The sequence below is a fragment of the Magnolia sinica genome, chromosome 8, assembly GCF_029962835.1.
Source record: "Magnolia sinica isolate HGM2019 chromosome 8, MsV1, whole genome shotgun sequence".
Taxonomy (NCBI): domain Eukaryota; kingdom Viridiplantae; phylum Streptophyta; class Magnoliopsida; order Magnoliales; family Magnoliaceae; genus Magnolia; species Magnolia sinica.
This window is the reverse complement of record NC_080580.1, coordinates 12,319,732-12,346,875: the sequence shown is the minus strand read 5'-3', so window position 1 is coordinate 12,346,875 and position 27,144 is coordinate 12,319,732. Positions and strand designations below refer to the sequence as shown.

Sequence of the window (27,144 nt, the reverse complement as noted above, 5' to 3'; positions counted from 1 at the left end):
TTCCTCCACATGAACTTCATGCTAAATGCTTTAGCAAGAAGTCCGCGTCCCGGGGCAACTCCCATAACACGTACATGGTATCCAAACCGTTCCTACAGCCTGCAGCCATGTTAGGCCTAGGTTTCAGAATCTAGCTTTATCCATAACTCAGGTGGGTCACACACCAAAGGCTACATTAGTAGATATTTGGGAGGGTGGTGACCTACGGGAGAAACTTCCAAATGGACCATGGTGTCTATCATGCTTTTATATGCCATCCAAACCACTCATCATCTGTGAACTACCAGGATTACGATACACCCCGAAACATATACTATTCAAAACTCAGGTGGGCCACGGAACGTGAATATATACGTTTACAATGATTTTACATAGATCCATGCGGTGTGTCCGACCTGAATCTTGTATCAGGACCGTTCTTGAAGTGTGCAATGAAATGAAGTGATGTACCGTACGCACGGTTTTCAATTCCACTCATACGCTACGTATACGACCTGCATAGATCGAAATCACTGCGTTTCTACGCATGGGAACAAGACCCAACTACCCAAGAAGAAAACGAGAGCATTTAATTTCGGTAGTAACTCACCTACTGAAACTAAACCAAGTCAAGGTTCTCGACACCAACACCATCCACTCAGATATTGTACACGTAGCGTGATTGTAACTTAGATAAAATAATCCCAACTGTGGGGCCCACTTTAAATGGTTGATGGGCCACTCCGCCTGTTGGTGTACATCTAACGAACGGTTGGCATGGAAAATATACAATTGTTCGCTAATCAGAGGTTAGGGTTATCCAACTGATCAGAATTTAGGGCTATGACCTATCCATCGAGGGTCCCACAATTTGGATGGTTCGAAAGTCCAAAATGGTTAAGTGCATGTGCATGAACCACCGTACTCTACCAGAGTACGAAATAATTCCCTGCTTCTAGAGCTCTCTGCTGAGAGCCTGAGACCATGCAACCAACGTGCGATGACCCGTGCATGATGATGGTCGGCGGCGTCGTGAATGGCAACTCTTTTGGACTGGAACTGTCCACAACACATCTAAGGTCTTTGGAGCCCACCATGTTGTCTATGTGAAATCCAGTCCGTCCATTACGTGGTAACACTTATATTCACCGTACGTACAAAATATCAGCCAAATAAAACTCAGATGGTCCACACCAATAGGAACAATGTAAAATTGTGTCTAAGTTCACTCGTTGTGGCCCACCTAAATTTTGGACCATGATTATTTTTGTATAATCCCTTCATAATGTTGAGTCACACCGCAATGTCCACGAGAAATCTGCTCGGCTCATCAGTTTTGGAGTTCTTAACAAGATAGTAGTCCAAAAATAAGTATATCTAAAACTCAGGTGGGCTACACACACCACCGTTGAAGCCTTCCCAAAGCCCATAATGTTGTTTGTTTGTCATCCATGCCGTTCATAAGGTTACTTTCACTGGGATGAACTGAAGATACAAATACTAGCATGATCCAAAACTTTTGTGACCCCTCAAAGGTTTCAATGGTGTACATTCTATCTTCACCGTTTCCTATCGTGTGGCCCACCTGAGTTTTGGATCTGCCTCACTTTTTAGCTCTCATCCTATTGTCAGCTTGCGAAACTGATGGAGGGATCAGATTTTTCATGGACATCACGGTAAGCCCTACATAGCTCCTACCTACTTGAACTTCCAGTTGAACGGGGACAAGGATTTCACGTCCGATCACTAGGGGAGGTAAATAATTCCATTAATCATTGTCCACGTCATCCTGTAAGGAAACAATGGACGGCTTAGATTAGAACTGCTAATGGTCTCATTCACATCAAAGAATGGCCCACCTGATGACTTGGCATCCGTTGATCTTCATGACGGGGACAAATTTTGCACAGCTTAGATGTTGCACGAACTTGACTTATTGGCACGTGTGACGAGTTGTAGGTTGTCATGCTTCCTTCTATTTTGCTAGCCATTGACAAGGGACTTGAATTTCCTACAACGCTTGTCCTAGAGAGCCCGTGCACCAAAAAAAAAAAAAAAAGTGGGGCCCACCACTATGTGCTTATGACATTTGCAAGAGCTCATGTTAGGATGGGAGGCGAAAAATCAGGCCGACCCAAAACTAAAGTGGGCCACAAGACAGGGCAGGTGGGAAGGGGAACTCCAACTATTGAAACCTTCTTGGGCTCACCAAGTTCTGACTCAAGCAGGCTGATATTGGTCTTTTATTTTCATCCTGAAGGGACTCGCCCCATGAATGGGTTGGAGGGACTAGAAACATCAGAATGGGCCCCAAGAAGGTAACATCAGTGCACGTCCTAATACCTGTGCTATGGCCACATAAGTTTTGATCGGCCTGATTTTTCGAATGACGTCCTAAGATGACTGGTGCTAGTGATGGCTGCACGGGCTCATCACTGTCATTTGGAAATTAGAATTACGAATAGCACCCACTTGAAAAATGATCGTCCCATCAAACGGGCCCTAGCCCAATAAGGTTGGCATATGGCCCATAACCATAGGACAGGATTTGGAGCCAGATTATAAACGGATTGATCCCAGCCAAGGTTCTTCCAAAACAAAATCATTGAGGCACAACTGGAACCAACAAACGGGCCCATTTATAACTAATGGCCAGGCTTAGGATCATTTCAAAGGCCCACTAACAGCTTGATACGTGCGTGGTGTAAATGGGTTCTTACATGCGCATCGCTTAGCAAATTTCATTCCATTGATATAAACTCATCATCTTAATATTACCAACTGATCAACCCAGGCCCAATCCAACCTGGTTTTAACCAGGTCCAATGCAGTGGACCTGACCCGAATCCAGCTAGACCCATCTTTCGCTGGGTCCAAAATGGCAGGCGACTATCAGCCAGTTTCCTAATGGGCCCAAGAAATCAGACCTGGGCACGTTAAATAGGGTCAGACCGACCCTATCATGATGGATGGATGGACAGATATCATAACCATCACTATCATGTACATCCAATGGCCTGAACTATGCATCTAAAGGACAGGGTGAAAAGGGGGTGAGCGGGTTAAAACTCCCAACTCATTATAAATAAATAAAATAAAGGAATAATCATATACCACCCAATTCATGTAAGTTTGCCAGACTGCATTCTTTTTTCCTGAGTGCCCCATGTATACAACATCCAAGCTGTAGGTCGTCCACCTGGGGTGAATGAAAATCAGACAAATCCACTCATCCTCCATTGATGTCGATGGTGGCGAGCTGATTTTTCACACCTGGGAATCTTCATGACAGAGCGGATGGTCCATCCTTATTGGTACCAAGGTGCAGTGCGGTACACTTACCACACTGGGTTGTGTGTGATCATTATTCAAGGAAAATATAATACAACTCACCTTCCCAAACTCCATTAAATTGTGATCAATACTACTGAGTTCCTGAATCTATTTGGACCCATCTACTCATTTGGCAATCCAAGTCATTCATCTGTGATGGGTACCAATGAGGATGGACCGTTCTCCCGACAAGACAATCTTAGCCTGTTGAACAGTGTCCAGCAAATATATGGATTAGTGGAAAATGCAGCAACAGTCCACATTCATCCAAAAGAGGGCAAGAAGCGGATGAGTAGCATCTTCCAAACTGCATGTTCTATCCGTGTTTCCCTTGGAATGAGAACTAGGTGAATGAAGTGGAGATGGTTCTATAGTGTTGTGAGGTCACCACAACTGTAAAAGTGCTTAGGCAATCACAAGGTGATGTGACCAGATATTGAGTGTTGGAGAGATAAGAACATTGAGATGGGTGTGTGGAAGGATGAAATAATTAATTTGGTCATCTGAAGCAGCCCATGAGTAGTCACAATAAAAGCTATAATGATGAAGAGCAGTTTTAGATGGTTTGTTCATGTGTAACGAAGACAGGAAAGGCTTTGATTGGAAGGGGAAAACCAGTTAGGGTAGAAGGGCCTGAAAAGATGATAAAGATAAGATGGAATGATTGGTGAAAAAACAAGATTAACAAAGCCAACCCCAACTAACTGGGCAATGCTATAGATTATAGTGGTGGTGGTGGTCATCCGTGATGGGCCTCATCGAATCATGTGCCCCACTTATACAAGTTCTCAAGGGTCAAGGATACTCCATAGAGCTATGGTCGGGTGCGAATTCTTTATACCTTATTACAGTGCTGATTCCTCCCAAGAGCCCACCAATGATCATCGTGGACCATTAAATAGGAGGGATCCACAGATTGCACATGGCCCAAAAATCACCCTGATTAGATGATGACAGATCCAAGTGCTGCAGAATGGACCATTAACACCATTTTGCTCTTGCCATGGATTTTCCTGGCCCTTATTTGAATGGTTGTGATCATCCAGAAAGGGTAGTTTTGGGGCCACATGTCATCCACAATGAAACCCCCTATCCAACAGGCAATTCTAATTGAAGGTGGGCATGCTTAGGGCCACAGAAATTTCCACTGCAGGAAAGACGAGTTAATATTGGATTGTTCTTCTTTTCATGCACAAAAATGAATACCGCATGCATCTGTTGGGAGTTCATGTTTACAGAACAACCCAACTTTTCTCTACAAATTGTACAACTCATAAGAGATAAACAACATGTCTCTAGCTATCTTAACTGTCAAGAAAGCACGAACCTGTTAAGGGGTTAGAGATAAAGAAACATTAACCTTCTCATACCAACCTTTGGAAATTATTGCTGCTGGTGAAGATGTGATTACAGCAAAAAGAAACAAGCCAACGCAACAAAACCCGTGTTGGACCAGCTTCAGGCATCTACCGAGGCCGCAGATCTCTCTGAAAACAAAGAAATCCAACATTAAAGAGAAATCTCTGGCAGAACCAGCTTCTTCTTTTTCTTTTTTCCTCCTCCCAGTCATTACATAGAATGGGCCTGTGAACCTATGGTAATAAAAGAAGATGCCTGTGAACCTATGGTAATAAAAGAAGATGCAGCAAATAGCAATGGTCCACATTCAGTGGAAAATTAATATCAAAGATTGGATGGCTAGGATATTCCAATCTGGGAGACTTTTGGGACATACTCAATGCATATATTTAGGTTCATCAGATCAACAAACCAGATCACTGAACCATTATATATCTGTACATACTACATACAAACAAGAGGTGCAAACTTAAATTTTCCAGCAACATCACACACACAATTGAGGAATTACATGATCCTCAAACTCAATGATATGCAGGGTCTGCAACCCAATGACATGCATGGTCTACGACAGTTTTCAGTTTAGCACAAGTAGGACTGCGACGCATGGTTCAGTGGCCTAGACCACTGATCAGTTGGGTCCCACTGTGATGAACCATGCCCGAAAAACCAGCTCAATAGGACAACCCTAACCTTTCAGTTTCAATGCATAGCCAGCAAATGCAGAGTCCAGAAGTCCATGTTTTCAACCGAAAAAGGGCCAAAGATTGGTGGCATCTGCCAATCTGGGAGATTTTGAGGGGATTATCCTTCCATGGTGGGTCACATCAGTCCAAAGATCTGCACCACTGAACTGTGGGCCCCACGTATCCAATTAGTAAACCCAAGTACACAGTGAGAATACCCTCAGAGGTCGAGAAGCATATAGTTCCTCATACATGAACACACCTTTGTGCAGCAGAGCCTACCCATAAAGACATAAGCTCACTTGCACACTTCTATGTCATCCAAGTACTGGAAATAGTGTGCTAGGCTGAAGTTGTTCAAGAAGGCTGTCAAAAACTATGGGTTTGGTGGATCCTAAAAATTAAAATTCCAAGTATATGTGTACAGCAATTACTGATTTCTAATATAACCACAAGTCATGTTAAAGCACTTGGATAATAATGTTACAAGTTCCAACTTCTTGCCTAATTGTTGTGAACCACCATGAAATCTAATAACTACCAACCCCATCTTTGGCCACTTGCCTTCTGAGAATATTGATATTAGAAAGAGAAGAACTTTGATACTCTGGCAGAGGGTGATGGTTGATATGCCGACACTTGGAAATTATATACGTGGCATACAATTAAGTCAAATTAAACTATCCAAATTATGTTCCCCAGTTCAGATGTACCATGAACAAAAAACTAGCTTATCTGATTATCTGACTGTCAGATTGGTGAGCATATAGGGTGCATTTGGTAACACCAGCAGAGCTACTTCTGGCAGCTTCTCTTACAAAACATAAGCTATTCTAAAGTGTAGAATGGCTTTTATTTTGAAAGAGAAGATGCCACCAAACGCACCCTTATTGGATGATTAAAAATGAAAAATATCCAATGGTCCTACTTCTACAAACAAGCATATCAGAGATCATGATATTTCACCCAATCTGATTTTGGAACTATTGGCTTAGCAACAATGGGTTCCACAAATTAGTTGGTTTAACTGAGCTGATGTATGCCATGTGAACAACCTATGACTGCCTGCGTATCAAGCGTCATACACAACCTGAGCATCATATAACTCCTCTATTAGAAAAGGCAGGATTTTGTGGACCTTGGAGATGCCCCATAAGTTGTGGCTTGTCATATTTCATGGAAATGCTCATGTAACCAAGGACTGTGAAATAACTTGGTTCTGGTAGATATCAAGGTCTTGATTTTTTTACGGACTATTCCACACAAAACAACAAGCCAATGCTTGTGTGGCGGTGTGCTAACAAGATCCTGCTTTCATAAAATTCATATTTTCCGAAGTGTGGAAACACAGCCCTAGAATTCCAAATCCTGGCAGATTCGGATTGCAAGTCTCAGGGAAGGGGGAATCCCCATTTGAGTATCCAATTATCCAACTCTGGGCACACCAGTTTTTTGAAGGACACGAATATCATATGTTAGAAATAAATGTGCAGTTGGATGGGATGGCTGCCAGAATTGCAACTAATGGATGCAGCTCTATCCACTGTAAAGCCACAAGCACGTTAATGCATGCCAATATGCATGCTTTGAGCTCTGCCTACTCTGGCAAACAAGAAAAAAACCAGCCAACTTACTCGTGGACCACGATCTGCTACTTGTGGCCGCTTGCTGCCCATTGCATCTGGTTGATGGATCATCTCTGGGCTATCATGCTTGTAGAAAGCCTGTAAAGCTCTCACAATGAATGGCCGCACTATATTTACTTCCATTGCAGAGAGATTTTTTAGCTGCAACATAGAAAGCATCAAAAGGTAAACAGAAGTACAGACAACTTAGAAGTGATACAACTGAGATTGGAAATAAATCGCTAAACCACCAAACAGGGCGATAGGATAAAGGGACATGTGATTAATGTGCCTGCATTGGATTATTGACATTGTTTCCATAACCGATGGGCAACTATGACCTTTACCATCCACCAAAAAAGTTAGGAGGCAATCCTGCCTGCCAAATCAACAAAACAACAGAAGGCCAGAAGAAGGCAGTTGTTATCTTGATAGGTCGCAAAAGAGCAAAATGCCTGCCTTTCAAGAAACACAGAACAGGCTATCAAAACGCAGGGGGTTAGGCTATAGGGGTCCATAAGCCTTGGTGGAGAAGGCATGCGTGCATCTTCAAGTGGGAAATGCATGCAAGTCTATACAGTCTCATAAACAAACAATCTTCACACGAGCATGTACAAACCTGGGTATTGTGCATGCCCATGAATGCATTCGCGATACAAAATTGTGTAGAAGGATCATAACAAGCTGGTGATGATCAACATACACAATGATTTGCAATCATCGAGATTTTGGGGCACAATAATGATTTTTGTGACGAGCAAGTGTCGTACAGCCATTATTTGGGTCCTTTTGCTTAAATTCCCTTCAGTCTTCATGTTCAGATGCAATGAAGCTACGAAATAAGCTGTGGATTCATGTTGCGAGTAGTGAAGTAGTCTGGGTGTGTACATTGCAAATAAACCATTTGATGTAATGGTCAACCCAACTTGATGTGGAGGTTTTCTACAAGCAATGGAGGTTTCCTTCTTTGTTCATCATTACTTCCTTTATTAGACATTTTGATGTAGGACAATTAACCACTTGCTCTAAAAGCTCAAACTGATAGAGCATGGTGAATCAATCCATTTATCTCATAGCCCAGGCCACACATCTCATGGGTTAGGTTCTCGGCCAAACCCCCCTCGTGCGCCCCACATCACATGGGTTCCATCGCACACGGATGCCCGCCTCACACAAGCCACCCACCTCACATTGGCCACCCACCCCGAGTGTGCCCCTGCATCCCACAAGACTCCCCACTCGAGCCCGATGTGAAAATACCCCTGCATTGCATTTGTTGTTAATTTGGATATAGTTTACTCACATGTTGTGCAGTGTTGCACGTGTGTCTTCATATGTTGTTGTGGGTGTAGCCCCCTCTTTACTCACATGTTGTGCAGTGTTGCACGTCTTTGAGAGAATTTTGCATGTGAATAGTGGTTTAGTAGCTTGATGATTGTCAAGTTTGTTTATGGCATCATATTTGAAGAGAAGATTCAATTGACAATGAAAGATTAATCTACATTCTACAGACAAGCAGCAATTGAAGATCTTGTATCTCACCATGATGGGTTTAAGGGGACATGATTATCATCATCTTCTTTGTATATGTTCCAAGTTTGGTATAATCTATATCCATGCTCTACCTTGAGTGTTGGTATACATAAATGCATGTGTTATCCACAGTACTCCTGTGGAGCACTATATGTTTTCTTATGTTAATACATTTGTGTCAGTCTTTTAGGCTAACCCAAAATTTGTTGCCCTAGCACTTTTGTTCTTCCTTTTCTCCTATTGTTTCTTCCTTCTCTTCCTCTTTAATCTCTCCACTTTCCACTGTCCGCCACCCACCATGTGGCCCACCATACAAACTATTTGATCACCAAAAGGTGGCACCACATTTAAAGCTTTGTAGCAGAACAGTATCTCAACTGAAGCATTATACATTATCTTATCATGAATTATGAAATAACTTGGTAATATCTCAAAAGGACAGAGTCATAATCATTTTTGAAACATGTAGTTCCACTAGCCACATTTCCTAGTGAGTGGTATTAGCATTCTAACGTCTTGAGGTCACTCCAGGAACTAGGGAACTATGGGGAGAAAAATAAATAAATATACCTTCACTGCATGAGTGCGAGCAGAAATTGTCTCTAAGCCAGTCTCAACTTTATGAAACCTTACATCTCTGATGTCCTCGATCAGAGATCTCACCTGTAAGAGAGCTCACTCATAAGCAAATGTTTGGAAAATCAAAACCACAAATTCAATGAGCTCAGACAGCATCCAAACTTACCATATAAATTTCTGGGATGTCGTCTCGAGCACTGGTGTCAACAGAACTAAGTTGGAATCCTCAAAGTAGTAATAACAACTAAAGCCAAAGGAAAGGAAAGATGCGTGGTTGTTACATACTGATCGAATAGAAGCCTTGAAATTTCCACATAATGGAATGGTAGTGGCTGAAATTCTCTAGGGGACTCTCGCTCTGCTTCCAAGACCTGTGTCAACCTCTCTGGTCCACAAAGCAGTAAACACAAGATGATTGTTTTACAATCTCATTGGCAGTTTTGTCAAAATTCTGAGACTAATGAAATTCTTACAAAATACAGATTCGCATGGTCTCCACCCACATATCAGATACGGAACAGATACATCATAAAAAAAGAACTTGACTGAAACATGAGAGAGAATTATACAGCCAACTTCTGAGCAAATGCACATTATAGATATATCATACTATCACCTGAATCAACAAGCTATAGATAATTTTAGCACTAAACGCTAGCTAACCCTGGATAAAAAAAAAGATCATTTGACTTCTATATCCATCTTCTAAATTGTCCACTTGCAGTACAGGAAAGTTGATCAGCCATGTCCCAAATACCATCCAGATTGGCAGATCCTGGCCTCCAGTCAAGGATTAATGAGGCAAGACATGAAATTAAATACGAAATGCGAGAAATCAAGCTTGTGATTATACCAATTTTAAAAAGTCACAAAATTCTACATCCTACATACTATCAAACATTCAAAAAGGGGAATCTATGGGGGTCCAAGCCTACACAACTTTAGGGCTGGATCAAATAAAATTATAAGCCAAACAAGCCCAAAGGAGTGTAAGAATCATCCATTCTTACAAAGGATTGTTCACAACTCAAGAGATTCACTAAGTTTCAATTTGGAGGAAAATCTAGGGTTTAAAAATTGGGAATAATTGGGATTTGGAACTCTTTAGGGTTAGGGATTTGGATTAAGGGATTTTTTTAGCCAAAAGAGAACCTGGGATGAGTCACGCACACTGGGTGGCAAATGGGCCTAGACGCACATGAGTGACAGGTCGTCCGCACGTGTGTGGGGCCCACAAAGTTGGAAACCGACTTCTAGGCTGGGATGGGCTGCCTCCATACCAAGTTTCGCGTCGATCCATCGCAAGGCGTATACGTAGTACTCCGCTAAAGTTTCAACCTCTTGGATGGGCCAGAATCTGAAAATCTGTTCGTGCACTGCTATAGGAGAAAACTTGGATACAAAAGTGGGAGAATCTGAAGGTGGAAGGGGTGTAGAGGGTGATGGATGTGGTGCGTAAAAAGGTGGAGATGATTTGGAGCGGATGTGGATTCGCACCACGATAGTTAGCCCTTCGAGGAAGGGATGGTTTCGAACCCAATTCAATTCTTCAACCCAAAGAGAGAGAGAGGAAGAAATGCAGGAATTTTTATTCATAAAATATCATTGCAATACCTACATGGGATTGCTATATTTATAAGAAAACCCTAAACCCAAAAAAGACAAAATTACCCTTGCGCCATGTGCACGCACTAATACCAAAACTAAAGCAAATAAAATAACTAATTTAAGCAATCAAAGCCGTTCATGATGTTTCTAATAACAAAAATATTCAAAACTCAAAATCCTAAATCATTTAAAGTAGTGGGTCACGATTATGAGATCCGATGGAACAATCTATGTGATGATCAGGTCCACTCCAATGCCCCATAACGCAGCCCCCTAATTATGAGGCCCTCCAAAGATGTCATCGTCGATCCAAATCAAAAGTGGGGCTCGCCTCCTCCTCGAATACGTGCGTAGAGGGGGCGTGTGCATGATGTCCCCATCAATTAAGCCTAGTGAGCAGACTTTAGAAACAGTTGCATCAATCGTAGGGACCAAAAGATGCATTGTTGTTACATTGACTTTTCATAAAATGACTTTTCAAACACTGACATCCAAACAGTTTTGAGATAAATAGCAGAAAACCAGACATTATCATCCAAACGAATTTAGAAACAGATAGGATTTCTATCCAACAGATATTCTGTTCCAAGAAAATTATTTCTGGACTTTTTTTCCGAACAGGGCCTAAGTCTCCTCGTCTTTACACTGATCAAGACTAATAGAGGTAATGGTTATAGACAGTTATGAAAACATAAGTAAACATGGTGGGTGGCACTCCTATTCACCCTATTCATTCAAACAAATTGATTTGTTTTATCACAGCTAATGATTCAGTCAATGAAACATATACTTCCACTTATATGCACATCCCTAATGGGTCTTTCTCAATCCTTTCCAACTCTGATCAGCCTAGATTGAAACTAAGAAGTGTGTGGTACCTTTAGAATGCTTTCCAGTTAATCAGATAAGTAGTTGTGAATAGAATAACCCCTAGTTGCCACAAGGCATCGAGAAAGCAGACTCTATGTTCCTCTTATACTTCCGAAGTATGGGATTTCAATCCTTTGATGTGTTAATGAGAAGTGTGAACTATTTCCTTTTGTGCATCCAGGCTTGACAGCAACAATTTCCCCTATAATAGTTAAATGTGGAACCATGGTTCTTATTTCACATTTAGAGTTTGGAACAACAGAACAAGGAAATGACTGAATTTTACAGGGATGTATCCCACAGATTTCCCCATTCTTCAAGAAGCATACCTTCCTCTTCTTGAATACTCGTCCATGGAATATACAAGGTCCAGTCAATACTTGGTTGGAAAGCTTTATGTCATAAAGGAATAAAGAGAACAGTCAGAAAATGTATGTGAACACAGCCTGCCCCTCAATCTCATTGAGGTAAGCTAAAGTCTGAAAGCTATGTGAAGGTTGACCTAGAATGGCTAGTGGAAAGATGCCCTAAGGGCGTGTTTGATTTTCCAGTGCATTGGTAAATGCCTGGTAAATTGGTAATGATTATTTCCCTGCACATTTTCCGGTACGTGATTTGACATTCTATTTTTTTACACAAAAATCGAGAAGGCTGCAACATATTTTTGGGTCTCATCATGATGCGTGTCTCTTATCCACACCGTTCATCCATTATGCCAGCTGAATTTATAGCATGAGCAAAAAAATGGAGCATATCCAAAGCTTAGGTGGACCACGCCAAAGGATAAAGAGAATCGAACACTTACCGTTAAAATTTTTTTGAGCCACTATTTCTTTTGGTGTGGGCCACTTGAGTTCTGGATCTTCCTCAAATTTTGGCTCATATCTCAAAATTCTGTTGTAAAACAGATAGACAGAACGAATATATCATATACATGACTATGTGGTTCAAAAATTAAAACTATCTCTTTTAAACCCCTTTCAAATGCACGAATTCCTATGAATTTTCAAAGGCTGGGAAACAGTAATAATTACCATTTCCACGGTATTTACCTTTGCTCTGAAAAAACAAACAGGCCCTAAGATATGAAAAGATAAAAATAAAAATAAGAAGTGATTTAATCATATTTTTTGCAGCTTCATCAGCAATAATGGTGTCTTCAAAAGCTTAAACAATGGATTTGCTTCTGTTCCAGCAAATTTTTAATCGTGGTCATATGCAATCTATACTTGTAAAATCATGAAATTCTTCTATGTCCTACTTATGTTGAAAGAGATAAACAGTAAGAGGTCTTATGTCAAGTAGGGGCAGAATTGAAAACAGAAAAGATAGTCTTACAATCCTGAGTCCATATCATTTTCTTAGGAAAACTTTACTCAGGTATTCTACATCAGTTAGCAACTTCTCACTGGGAGTAGTTTTTCAATACATTAAACACATTTATCATGTTTAGTGCGTGAACATATGGTACACTGTATGCATGCTTTCAATTGCACTTATGTCCATCCCTTAAAAATGCAAAACTGCATCAATGAGCTTCTCTACAGGCCTGTTTGGAGCACATCATACTGATATTCGCATAAGAATAGCACTATCGGCAGAGGCTATTTCGCGTTTGGTGCACAATCGGCCTATGCAAATAGCTAGACAATTAAAATAGGAATATTTTCGCACCTTTTTCAGTGAGGTAAAAACTCCGCTCTATGCGTAGCTGCTTCTGAGAAAAACTCAGACACAGTCAATGTTATCAAAATCGTACGATTCAAGATATGAATCGTGCGATTTATATCGTATCGTATGGGTGTACAATTTGAATTGTACACCCAAATCATAAATCCTAAATAATCGTGCGATTATCGTACGAATCGTATCGAATCATATGAATCATAAGATAATTGTGGACTGCATTAATAGGCCCAAAAAAACCTTTAAAAATCAATTTTTATTTATTTTTTATTCATTTTTTTCTTTTTCTTTGTACCATTTTGCTCACAAAATATGAAAAAGGCTCTCCCCTATTAAAAATATTGTCATTTTTTTCCTTTTGAGAGAGACTGAGAGAGAGAGAGAGAGATTTGGGGATTTTGATATTCAAAAACCCAAAACAAAGAAATCAATATATCTTTTCATTCACAATGGAATTGAGTGCATTTTTTTTAACATGATTTTACACAAGGTACAAAAGAATAAAATTTTTAAAGGACTCTTTTAAGGTAAAATGTTCGTAAGACAACAACAGTAAACAAAGGAAAACGACAAGAATCCTTTACTATCATGATATGTATACCATATACATTTTCTTAATTGATAATATCATGATATGTATTACTTTTTTGGTGCATGTTGATGGTAAATGGTTGATTGGTGAGTTTTTAATCTTTTCGGATTTACTTATATCTTTTCATGTGTTTTTTATTTATTTTATTTTTTGTAAATCAAAAAAAATCTTACAATTTGCGATTTGATGCGATTCAACCCCTATTACAATTTACGATACGATAACGATTTTGACAACATTGAACACAACTTAAGAGAAAATGAGGCAGAACAAGGCAATATCCTCTACAACATTCATTATTTTACAAACATCGCACAAGGGCCCAACTCTATGTATATTGTTGTTAAATCGCATAAGCAATTGTATGCCATCCAACATGTGTGATCGCTTATGCAATCGCACGGCTTTTTCTATTTTTTAGAAAATTATTAGAGAGAGAGAGAGAGAGAGAGAGAGAGAGAGAATAAAATTGGGAAATTTTGGAAAAAAATCTTTTTTTTTCCCATAAAGACTTTACTGCTCCCACCAATTTTCAAACTAATTTGTGTAATATTACCTATACTATTACTATCTAACTTTAAGTTATTAATAACTAAAAATTAACAAGTTAACAACTCAACTTATCAATAAAAACTTAATACTTTTATTGATAAACAAAATCTACAAAGTACGAAGTATAGGTTTACTATATACATTGTTCCCTGTCCCATTGTGGCACATCACCACAATTACCATCATCATCAACCATCATCATTGTCAGTCATCTCCTTCAACGTACACTTCATCTTCTTTTGTTTCTTCATCATCTGTCCGCACAAGTTGCCCATCCACGTCTAATGGTCGAGCATCTTCTTCTTGTACTTCTTCAATCTCAATATCATCTTCTCCTTGACTATTAGGCGCCGGCCTCGTGCTACTGCTCGTCCCTCCAGCTCCTCTTCTTCACCGTTGAGAACTTTCACCTGGTGCCAATCCATAAGAGTGTCTTCAACTTGAGCCCATGTAAGGTCCTCGCCGATAAAGACTAGATCATTTATCTCCACAAGCCACTCACTATCTGCCTCCAAATCATCTAGGTTGATAGGATCATATAATCCAGGCTTTTCTCGCCTAGCCTAGAATCTTTCCCGCAACTTCTGGTTATACTGACAAAGACCGGGTCGTTGACTTTCTTTTGTTCGAGGCGATTTCTTTTTTTCGTGTGAATCTGGATTAACATTTTGAATGTATAATATTAGCAATTTAACATTGAAATTTGAAACTGAAAGTGAATTACAAAACTTTAAGTTGTAAAACTTACCGATTCGAATGTACTTCAATTGCACTCGCAACCGCTCGAAGAACATGTAAGGCCAAGAATTCTCATGGCCAGCTTATGTAGTGTCGGATCCCTCCTAGTCGGGTCAACTCCATACATAGACCACCAGTCAGTTGTGCAAATAAGTTTTGAGTTACACACTTTCTCACTTAAACTTCTTAGTTGTAAATTGTAGAAATTCATAGAATTGCATACTTACTTGGCAATTTCATACTTATATGCCTAATAACAATCTCTCTTGACCAAATCCCTGCATCTTCAGGTAGAAGTCCAATTTCGAGAAATTTTATCATGTTGTTCTTTGTATGGAACCATTCTTTCTAAAGCGTCTAGAAATCCGACCATATGGAACACGACTGTTACAGTTCGATCTGTGGACGCGAAGAATACAGCTGAATTTAGGATATAGGCAACTGAATACAAAAAGGATGACATTTGGCTGCCCCATCTAGCATCTATAATATTTAGGATGAGCTGGTAATCACGTTATTCATAGTTGAAGTATTCCGTTATTTTGTTTCTAGCCATTTCCATCGCATCATAATATAGCCCATGGGTGGCTTTTCATCACTATCCACCAATCACAACATACTTACTAAAGGTTCTGATGATTTTAAGGCATTTACTACTTGAGCCCAAAATTGGGCGGAAAGAATGGCTTGTTGGACTTTCTTTCGGCCTTCTTTAACAATAGTCTATTATTTCAATCGGCCAACACTAAAAAGGATCTAAGTTCAGCTTTCTTTGAATGTAATCATTGTAGTGTTAAGAAAGTTGTTGCGAATAGGGTCGCGGCTAGACGAAGCAGGTTGCACCCAAGGTGGCTTCTCACGTGATGGAGAAGAAGGGCATGCTAGTACATAAAAATTGTGATTCTCTTAGCCCTAACAATTACTATAAGATAAAACATACTTATATCTTCTAACATTAAATCGACACAATGTGCCGCGCATGGTGTCCAAAATAAACGTCGCCTCTACTCCATAAGTTGGCGATCGATGGCTGCATAATTAGTTACGTTGTCCATGATAACTTGGACAACATATTCATCTCATACCTCTTCAACTACACTATCTAACAATTTAAATAAATAAATGGTCGTGTAGGAATGAGTCGATGCATCCACGGACTTTAAAAACATTTTCCCAGTTGGACAACTCACAAAAAAGTTTATCAATGTACGACCGGATCTATCAGCCCATCCATCGGCCATTAGCAAACAATCATATATTTTCCAACTTTCTTTGTATTCGGAGATAAAGCTTCTAGTAAACTCCACCTCCTTTTTAAGATAACTCTCCCTCACTTCATGATAGGAAGGGGGTTTCGAGCCAAGTCCAAATTGACCTATAGCTTCAACCATTACTTTAAAACTCTTCATTTTTATAGTGTTAAAAGCTACACCAGCTTGATACAACCACTTTGCAATATATTGAATCATAGTTTTTCAATCATTCTTCTTATACTAGTTTTCTAAACTAGTTTGGGCAAGTCATTTGCCCCTTTCGTCATCTTCCGGATATGGTCTACACCACCTATCCATAGGCCCATGCCCGTGGGCTCTTTTGGTGGCTAGTCTAGATCGCCATGTGGATGTAAGTGGTGTAGATTCATCCAAATCTACTACATTTATGTCCTTATAAGCTTCTCTCTCCATAAATTCTTCTTGTATGGCCGATGTGTCATGTCTTTTTAAAGCATGCTTGTCCATATACTCCATGATTTCCCTACAATTTTCTACAGTAACATTGGTACATGCTCTTGTATTTGCTCCCGATGCGTGCACAAGGTGTTGTTTATGGCGGCCAATACAACTAGAACTTACGTATCCCATAAGTCACACACTACATGGGACTTATCATTGACACTTCGATAGTGCCCGTACTTCCTACCCGGGTCATTTGACTTTGGCCTCAAAATAGAAGATTGGGAAGAAGACATGTGACACTATGTAATAGCCAAGTAGGGTGGAGTAGTTTACCGTAGTGTGTATGAGACTATGAGTGTGTAATGTATTAGAGTCTAAGCATTAAATAAACTAAGCAATTAGTAAGTAGTACGTAGTGCCAAGTATTATTTAGTACAATAAGCAAGTAACTACAAACTATTAACTATTAACTACAAAGTAGTAAGTAAATACTACTAAATAAAGTAAATAGTAAAAATATTAAAAGAGAGAGGGAGAGAGTGTCACTAGTATGGTTGTGGAGTTGCAATTGTATGAAAGAGTGTGTGTGTGTGTGTGTGTGAGAGAGAGAATCTCTTGAGTCTCAACTCTTCTTGAGTCCTTGGAAGTTGGAAGTTGAAAATCTTGAAAGTCTTGAAAAGTTGAAAACATTTCTTCTCTTAAACTTGGAATTCTTGAACTTGAACGTTGAACTTGAAACTTGAAACTTGAATCCTAGAAACTACAAACTAGAAATATGAAATAAATTATAAACTAGAAATAAACTAAAAACTAAAAATAAACTAGAAACTTGAAATAAACTAGAAATTAAAAAATTAGAAATAACTAGAATCTAGAAACTACAAAGTACAAACTAGAAATCTTGAGTGTGTGTGCTTGCCACTTGAGAGTTGAGACTTGACTCTTGAGTTGAGTCTCTTGAATTGGCATGACACGCGTTGTGATTTTGCTATCAAGGTGGAGATTGTTGATATGGTGTGTCAGCTTATAGGTTGGCGACATCAAAATCACCAAATTTAAAAATAAAAAAAAAATTAAAAAATTAGAATAAGATATTAGAATGGAGAATAGAATAAGAGATATAGTGAATAGTATAGAGTAATTATTCTTCTTGCTTCTTGATCTTGAATCCTTGATTACTGCCTTCAACTTCAAGTGAAAATAGTAAAGAATAAAGATAAGAAAAACTATGAAAGAGATTAAGAGAGAATGAGGGCTTTAAAATGATGTATAAGAGCAAGAGAGCGTGTATTGAGAGTTTTGGTGAGTATATGTTGCAAATGGAGGGGGAAGTGCCTTTTTATAGGCAAAACTTCTGAAAATCAAAAAATAAAAATATGCGATCTCATACATTCCATTACATATGCATAATGGCATATGTGATCGCATATGCCATATGCATGGTTTTATGCGATTATATGATCGCATAATCGATTATGCAATCGCATATGAAAACATATGCAACATCTAACCCGTTCAAAAGGGTCGCCCAACCATGAAAGTATGATGCTAAAAAAAAAGGACTAATCCAATTTTGACCGGCAGAACCATCCATATTGTTGAGTATTTTGCAAAATAGGCCGTAGTAAGATTTATTTATTTATTAATCCTAATGTTATGGTAAGGCTCAATTGATGAGCAATTTGTGTAAAAACAACATGATGGGACCTATCATAGAAAAAAGCAAACAGCCATCCAAAAACCTCCAATTCACATGGTGGCCCACATGATGGCTGGATAGGCCTAATTTTTCGGACCTGCCAATTTCATGGTCAGTCCCCACCGTTAGTCATTGTAAAATGAGCTAATTCTAAAAACATGGCAGAAGATCTGAAGAGAGAAAAAGAGGGAAACCGCCTGATGAATTTTGCGACCATGAAAGTATGATGCTAAAAAAAAAGGACTAATCCAATTTTGACCGGCAGAACCATCCATATTGTTGAGTATTTTGCAAAATAGGCCGTAGTAAGATACCTATGCTTAACAAATATTTCTGACCACCAATATCTCTAGATCAACTTAAAACAATGAAAATAAAATAAAATAAAAAATTATTTTCGATGGTTTATATTCAAACTCTAGAAATGGATGAATTGGATCATCAATTTTGTGATTATGGAAAAATAGCTTATTTATGTTAGTATTGAGAATATGGACAGTTCAAATTACAGGGCCATCTCAAGATGTGTGGCCTATTGGTGATTATGGAAAAATAGCTTATTTATGCTAGTATTGATAATATGGCCAGTTCGAATCGCAGGGCCATCTCAGAATGTGTGGCCAATTGGGTGGTGACACATGCTAGATCCTACACCACAACAAAGGTATGATGCGTTGTCCTTACAGGTACCTTTACAAGTCCTCTACTAGGAGAGTTCTGTGCAGGGCCCAAGCCCTCTACTAGTATGGTTGTGTGCAGGGCCACTTAAAGCACGGATTGGATACATTTTGAAAGTCCAATGCCATTGGTAAAATGGTTGATATTTTAAATGGTCAAACGAATATTTAATACGTTTAGGCCAATCCATACCGTCCAAATTGTGGACAACATAATGCATATATGGCAGCCTAAATCACATGGTAATCACCTGATATTTCTACTGCTTAATTGAAGTTTCTTCTCTTTTTTATTGATATCATTAAATAGATTTGCAAGTTTTTACTAATAATTTTTTTAATATAACTCATGTAATAAAGAAAAAATTGGAAAGATAACTGAAATTTATTAAAACCAAGAAAGAGAAAAACCAATCTGAGCCACTGAAAGGCTACTAAATTACGTCCCCATAAAAGAAAGATTACAACCCTTGAGCTTGTCATAATTGGAATCCCACTCAAAATAATTTACATATTTCATCATTAATTTATGATATGGCAATTTATATGATCCAAACACCAAATAGCATTATCCACACAGGTTCACACAGATAGCCATTGCCAAACACTAAAGTATACATTATCATCATAGTAATAATCACCATAAAATAAGCATATCAAGATTACTCTATCCACATAACTCTATGATGCATGTCAAACAGAGCTTACATATGCATAACCACATCAGTGAGTTTCTCTCAATAATACATAAAAAAGCAAAAGAACATTATAACAATAAAACTAGCAAACACACACGTAAGCGTGCTCATGCGAACCCACATAACTTTGTCCAAGGACATACAAAACAACAGTGAATGCATATCTAAGATGAAAACCCACCAACTGACATCCATTCGGGTGGCTGAATCGTGCATTTACCCCGTTTCTTCAAAGCTACTGCAAGCCACAGTGGTACTTTGGTAGCTATTTGTGGAAAGAAAGGACCAAAATCACCCTAACAGAGTATCATTTCAAAACAGAATTCAATGGAATCAATTAGGATTTGGAATCATTCGGTGCTCAACTGAACTGAATTGCAATTTATTCAATTGACAGTAGAGGGAAGGGATCCAAGCGGCTGAGGCACCGCTTTAATTCATATAGACAACAAAAAACCCAGTTGCAACTCCCACATTCCAAGTTGGACTCCAGAATATAGCAATTGCAATCTAGGGGCGAGTCTCTGAATTATGAATGGAGTCGGACTGGGACACTTTGGTCATTTGGGCTGCATTTGGGTGCACATAAAAAGTGAATCGTGAACATAAAGTCGAATCAAGATGAAATGACAAAATATAATGATTTTTTGCTGGATTCATAACAAGGGAGCCCCCCAAATCACAGTCGCGTTCCAAAGGAAGTTAACTGCAGTTTGGAGACTAGTCCCCCAACATGAACGGTACGAGGTTTCTTTCCACAATATTAGACTCATCATCATCATCATCATCTAAGCCTCATATCCCAACTAATTCATGTCAACTGCACGAATCCTTTTCTACCATTCCACTCTTTCAAGGGCCATAGGAATTCTTACTGCCTCCACCCAAGTCCTTTTTGGCATTCCCCTTGCCCTTTTAGAGGCTTTAACTTGTACCAACTCACTCCTCCTAACCAGCGCAGTTCTTGGTCTCCATTGCACATGACCAAACTATCTAAGTCCAATTTCTCTCATCTTATTACCAATAGGTGCTACTCCTAAGTTGCTCAAATATATTGATTTCTAATTCTATCCTTCCTTGTCTTGCCACTCATCCACTCAAGATCCTCATTTTAGCTACACATCCTATGAATATGTTTTTCATTAACTGTCAAACATTCTATCCCATAAACTATCCTATAAATTTTCCTTGCACATGGCTGATCTTTATAACTATCCTATAAATTTTCCTTGCCTGTGGCTGGTCTTATAACTATCCTATAAATTTTCTTTTCAGTTTGGGCAGTCAACAATGATCACATAAACCTCCAAAGGCGCATCTCCATTTCTTCCACCCAGCTTGAATTCTATATGCAACATCCTTCTCAATCTCTCCACTTCAAGGAATTATCGAACCAAGATGTAGAAAGTGATCATTTGGAAAACTTCTTGGTCGGCAATCTAAACTAATTCCTCGCTCACCCTCCTAATTTTACTAAAATTGTATCCCATAAATCCTTTAGATTTTAAAGCACCACTCCATAAATCTAGCTTTGTGTTTATGCACTCCCTTCTCTTGTCAACAAGGTATTCCATAACGGTAACAGTGGCCGTAATGGCCACCACCGTTACCTTTACAATACGGTTGTAACGGACATTTCGGCCTCTTTTTTATTGAAAAAAAAAAATCCAAAAAACCCATATCAGCCTCGTAATGGATCGTTACGGCCTTTACGGGGGCATAATGGACCATTACGGGGACTATAACAAGCATTACAGTTCATTTTTTTCCCGTAATGGCCGCTACGACCCCACAACGTGTGACGGTTGCCACTGTTACATTTACCTAATATCCTTTATAGCCCCGCAACAGCTGTTACAGCACACCAAGCTTGTCAATCAAAACTATGCCATCTACAAACAACATACTCCTTGGGATTTATTCCTACAAATACCTCATTAATTTGTCCATAACCAATGCAAACCGATTCGAGCTCAATGCCAACTCATGGTGCAAGCTTACAATAATTGAGAACTCACTTTTTCTCTACTAGTGATCCTCACATTTGTTATTATTCCATCATAAATATCCTCAATCATGTCAATATAACCTCTCGAAACTTCTTTATTTCCTAACATCCACCAAATTAACTCTTTAGGAACCCTATCGTAAGCTTTCTCTAAGTAAATAAAGATTGTGGAGATCTTTCCTCCTTTCCCTATATTTCTTCATCAATTGTCTAAAAATAGCTTCAATGGTAAACCTCCCTGGCATGAAACCAAATTAATTTTCCAATACATTCATCCCATCCCTTAGTCTTTGCTCACTCACTCTTTCCTAAAGTTTTAAAATATCACCGATAAGTTCAATCCGACGATAGTAAGTGCGGCTTTTTATGTCTCTTTTATTCTTATAAATAGTTACCAAGGTACTTTTCCTCCATTCGTCCAGCATTTTCTTTGATCTTACAATCTTGTTGAACTTTGTCAACCAAATAACCCAATATCTTCCATCCACTTCCAACCCTCTATTAGTATATCATCTAGTCAAGGGCCTTCTTGATTTCATCTTTCTTAAAGCTTCTTTCACTTTAGATATCTTAATCCTACGAAAGCATCTATGGACTCCAACATCATTTGAGTTTATGGTTCTTTTGATCCCTATGCTCTCGAAGTAATTATCGTTAACAAGTTCTAAAAAAAGCTTCTCCACCTTTCATTGATCTCATTGTCCTCGACCATTACCCTCCAATCATAGCTCTTAATGCATCTAACATGATCTAGATCCCTGCTCTTCCTCTCTCTCATATCTCACCTTCTCTTATCCCCACTCTATCACAAAGATCATCGTGAGCCTTAGTTTAGCCTCACTACATTCTTAGTAATCTTTTTGGCATTTCTACATTGTTCAAAATTTTCATTGTTTCTAGTCCCTTGCCATGCTTCAAAATATGAATGTTTCTCGTTAATAGCTCTTATGTGATTGGTTTTTCCCTCTAGATACTCTTAAAACATTTTTTTTGCAACCTCCTGATGCACTCAACCATCGCATTCCACATAATGTTTACGTCTTCCTCGACATTTTACTTTCCTTCTTCCATGAATTTATTTCAAAGCAACATTGTTTTCTCTCGTTTTAAATTCCACCACGTTGTTTTTTGACACCTATTAATTTCATTCCCTTCTTCCATCTATGTAAACATCCATAATCATCCGCCTATGTTGCATGGTCAAACTCTTTCCCGGTATCACCTTATAGTCCCCGCATATCATGGTGTGTCGTAAAGGCCATTACAGGGCCATAAAGGCCGTTACATAAAGGTAACAGTGGCAGTCGTTACATGTTATTGGGTCGTAAAGGCCGTAATGGAAAAAATAACCCATAAAGGCCGTAACAACCCCCATAATGGCCCATTATGCCCCCCATAAAGGTCGTAACGGTCCATTATAAGGCCGATACAGGTTTTTTTTTTTTGGATTTTTTCAATTGAGAGAGAGAGAGAGAGAGAGAGAGAGAGAGAGAGAGAGACCATAATAGCAGTTATAGGCCCTGTAATGGCCATTACACCCGGTATCATAAGGGTAGCTGTGGTGGTCGTTACGGCCATCATTACCATTATGGAATACCTTGTTGCATATTGTTCATCTTCTTAAGTAGAAAGAAAACTATTTAGCTTGTACACAATCCACTTTTGAAAGTTATTAAATGTACATCTCTCTTTTTAAAGTATGTCTTTACTAGAGCTAGATTGTCTACTATAGCGAAATCAACGATGGCTTCCTCCACCTCATTTATTCTCCCAAAACCAAATCCTCCATATCCTTCTCATATCCTCAACTTTTTTTCCCTACATGATCATTTAAGTCTCCTCCTACAAATATCATCTTTCTTTTTGAAATTTTTTATATTAGCACATCCGTATCCTCGCAGAATTGTCTCTTGATTCTATCATCTACCCCCTAACACAAGTTTTGTTAGCAAAATCATCTCTTGCTCTCTAAACATTATCCTTTAAATCTCTATCTACCACTAACTTTTTTAAAAGTATCTTTATCTACCACTATCCCAACCCCATTTCTATTATTGTATTTTCCTAAATACTAAAGTTCACATCCATCGATTTCTGTAGTTTTAGCTCATTTCCACTTGGTCTTCTAAATGCATGCTATTTTAACTCGCCTTCATTTCATGGTATCTACTAGCTCTGCACTCTTTAAGTCTTACCTGTCAATGTTCTTATATTCAATGTGACAAGACAAAGCCTAATCTCCTGACCAGCTTCTTTACCCGCATATGTCCAGAATGGCATGGAAACCCTTCCCTGCTTCTCACGGCAACTAGGCGTTGTTGCAGCAGGTCACTTCCAAGGGATGCCCAAGCCAGCCCTTGCCCATTTCTCACTGCAGTTGGGTTACGATGCAATGTGTTGCTTAGAGGGAACGTCCAAGCAAGTGTTTGGAATGTCATATTGTTCAGATTCATGTTGGACATTATGGCATAAGTTTGGATGCAACCCTCCTTTATCTGGGCTGGGGACCGACAATGAGAGTATAAAACTCCCACAAGCACAATGTAATATACTATTACATAGGTAGATTACAATTAAGCACCATCCAATAGTCAATTGCATAGGTTAATTACAATTAACAAGTGCATCCTAAATTCGTAATGCACCCTTCTTCTTTACCCAATCTCAGCCAATGCAATTGGATTCAATCGAACACCCAAAAGCAGCCTTGGAAATGCAAAGCAACCATGTTCACATAGTGTCGATCTCTGCAGCAGCACCATGATGTGTGCCAGAAATCCAACCCATCCATCAGTTGTGCCCCCAGTTTTAGGCCCAGACCCCAAAAATAAGCTGGATCCATAATTCAGGTGGGCCGCGCCATAGGAAAAGTGGGGAGGGCATCCCCACTGAAAGTTTCTGTGTGAGGCCCACTATGTTGTTTATATGCCATCCAACCCCTTCAATATGCGTGGACCACATGGATAAAGGGACAAGGAAAAAATTAGGCCATTACAAAAACTCAGGCCACAACATGTGATCAATGCATATTTTACACTGTTCCTGATGGTGTGGCCCACCTGAATTTTGCATCTGGCTGATTTTTTGAGGCACCCCATTTCATGAGGGAACGCATCTGATGCACGGGTTGGATGTCTGACACACCACTGTGGGCCCCCACAGCATTGACTGTATGGAGAGCATAATGATGATGATGATAGAATTACACAGATCATATGGAGAGCATCCATTCGTATGTTCGGAACGATTTCTGCCATTTCGTCTTCCGCAAGAAACTCCACCTGAATATACGATCCGGATTCGAACATGAAAATCACAAACAAATGGCACCAAAATTCAAAAAAAAATAAAAATAAGAATGTAGACAGCATGAAAATCCAAGTAGAGATGTCATCATCTGAATCCGATAGAAAGAATCTAAGGAGAGTATTCCTGACCTCTGGTGCGGAGAAAATCGATAAATGAGGATCAGATTGTCCCGCCATTTTCTGAGATCTTCCAGAAACCAAGGGTTTCTGAGAAATCGTGTAGGAGATTTTTGAGAAATTTGAAGTGAATGCAAGGAGAAAGTCGGAGAATTGGAGATCGGAGGCAATGGAATTCGAAACAGGAAAAAGCTAATGCAATTCGGTGGAGATTAAAAACCCTAGTTTCAAATGGCGGGAATTCGCTTGTTACTGTTGTTTGGGAGAACTAAGAATATCCCTGCTTTTTTAAAGAATATCGAAACTGCCACTACCATGACCAGTGTGCCGTGCTCACTCGTCCAGGCCAGGCAGCACACGTGTCAGATTAGCACGTGCAGGACATCTGAGCGGTGCATTATGAATATACCCGGGAGAAAGCAAGCGAGGATGGTATACTCATGGGTGGGCCACTACTGTAAGGTTTAGGAAGCTGCCTGCTGTCATATTAGGCTTGGGCATGCACGTGTGCAGACACCCTACCCAGGTGGAAAAAAAAGAAAACTCCCTGCACAACTCCCTGCACTGGTGAATGTGCTTCAATAACACCCCCTCTGTCACTTTTGATTTGGTGGTAAATGGTATATTTCAAATGCAAACAACTGTATTTTGCATTAGGCAATCTTAGATATGGAGGTAAATGAAATCCAAAGTATTTTAAATTTAATTTTCCAGGACGTTTTGAAATCTAGCAAAATACTAAAGTTTGAGTGTAAAATTAAGGAATTATTTTTTTGCCATTTTTCAAGAACTATTTATGAAAAGTTTAAATAATTAATATATTTATTTACTTTATAAAAATAATTTTTATTTTTGAAATTTATTTTTATTCTAAAAAACATAACAGGTTTCTCTAAGCTGCCAATTTTTTATACATAAGGCACATTGATGATATATAAAACAATTCAATTATCGGTTGCAATACTGAAATCAAATAAAATAATCTAAACCATTCAATTTTGGACATTTACACGAATGGTTAAAAGGCATCGATGAGTTGCCTACTCATGATCCTTGCATCCTTGTGTTAGTGGCCTAATGTTTAGAATTTTCTATTTTTTAGCTAAAGTATATATTTTAATGAGCCCAATACAATTATTCTATCAAATATCACACACCTGTATATACTAACTTAGGATATGTAAACTAATTTAGTTAATCAAATATGAGTGGCCTAAATATATCGAAGAATTCCAGTGCTTTACAAGCTCTTGAGCATAATATTTAAGTTCGATTGCATTTCAAACAAACACAATTGAAGATTCAGAATCGCCTTGGTTCCAATTTAGTTGTCGCTTGGATTCAAACGCATTCCAAATCCAAGCTCCCAAACGACCCTTAGAGCTGTCTTGGCCATTCGGTACTCGTCTGAAAGAAGATCAATCAAGAAGGCAAGGCCCTTGACACGTTATGTAAACAATCACCAAACTCAATTAAGAAATCTCTGCCCTGGAAATCAAAACCAAGGGTCAATGATCTATCCCCTCTAAAGACCGCACCTATACCTCACCCCCACACTCTCCCTCGAATAAAGTTAAACTGAAGTGCTCCTAAAATCATTACAAAAAACCAATTGAAGATGAGTCTCAGCATTTCACTTTCTTTTAAAATTGCATTCCAACTCCACACATTCTCAACTTGCTCTCAGCATTAACTTACGTTTTACATTCTTTATATTGCTTTATTTCGATTCCTATTTATCTAGTCTTTGTATTTATGTCACGTAAGGCCTACTTAGAGTCATTTGACCAGGTGAAGTCAACCAATGATCATACGCGTTTT

The 27,144-nt window shown here is 39.0% G+C and overlaps 1 protein-coding gene across 1 annotated transcript; it reads right to left on the bottom strand.

The window, feature by feature from the left end:
* Positions 1-4,472: 4,472 nt before the first annotated feature.
* Positions 4,473-25,559, bottom strand: LOC131252892 (DNA replication complex GINS protein PSF2). The gene is made up of 8 exons (XM_058253662.1): positions 25,336-25,559; positions 25,105-25,179; positions 20,072-20,186; positions 9,380-9,479; positions 9,261-9,291; positions 9,086-9,178; positions 6,992-7,144; positions 4,473-4,799 (listed from the first exon to the last, which is right to left on the bottom strand). Exons 1-8 carry the CDS (start codon positions 25,381-25,383, stop codon positions 4,779-4,781), a joined length of 636 nt encoding a protein of 211 aa, XP_058109645.1. The 5' UTR covers positions 25,384-25,559; the 3' UTR covers positions 4,473-4,778.
* Positions 25,560-27,144: the final 1,585 nt, after the last annotated feature.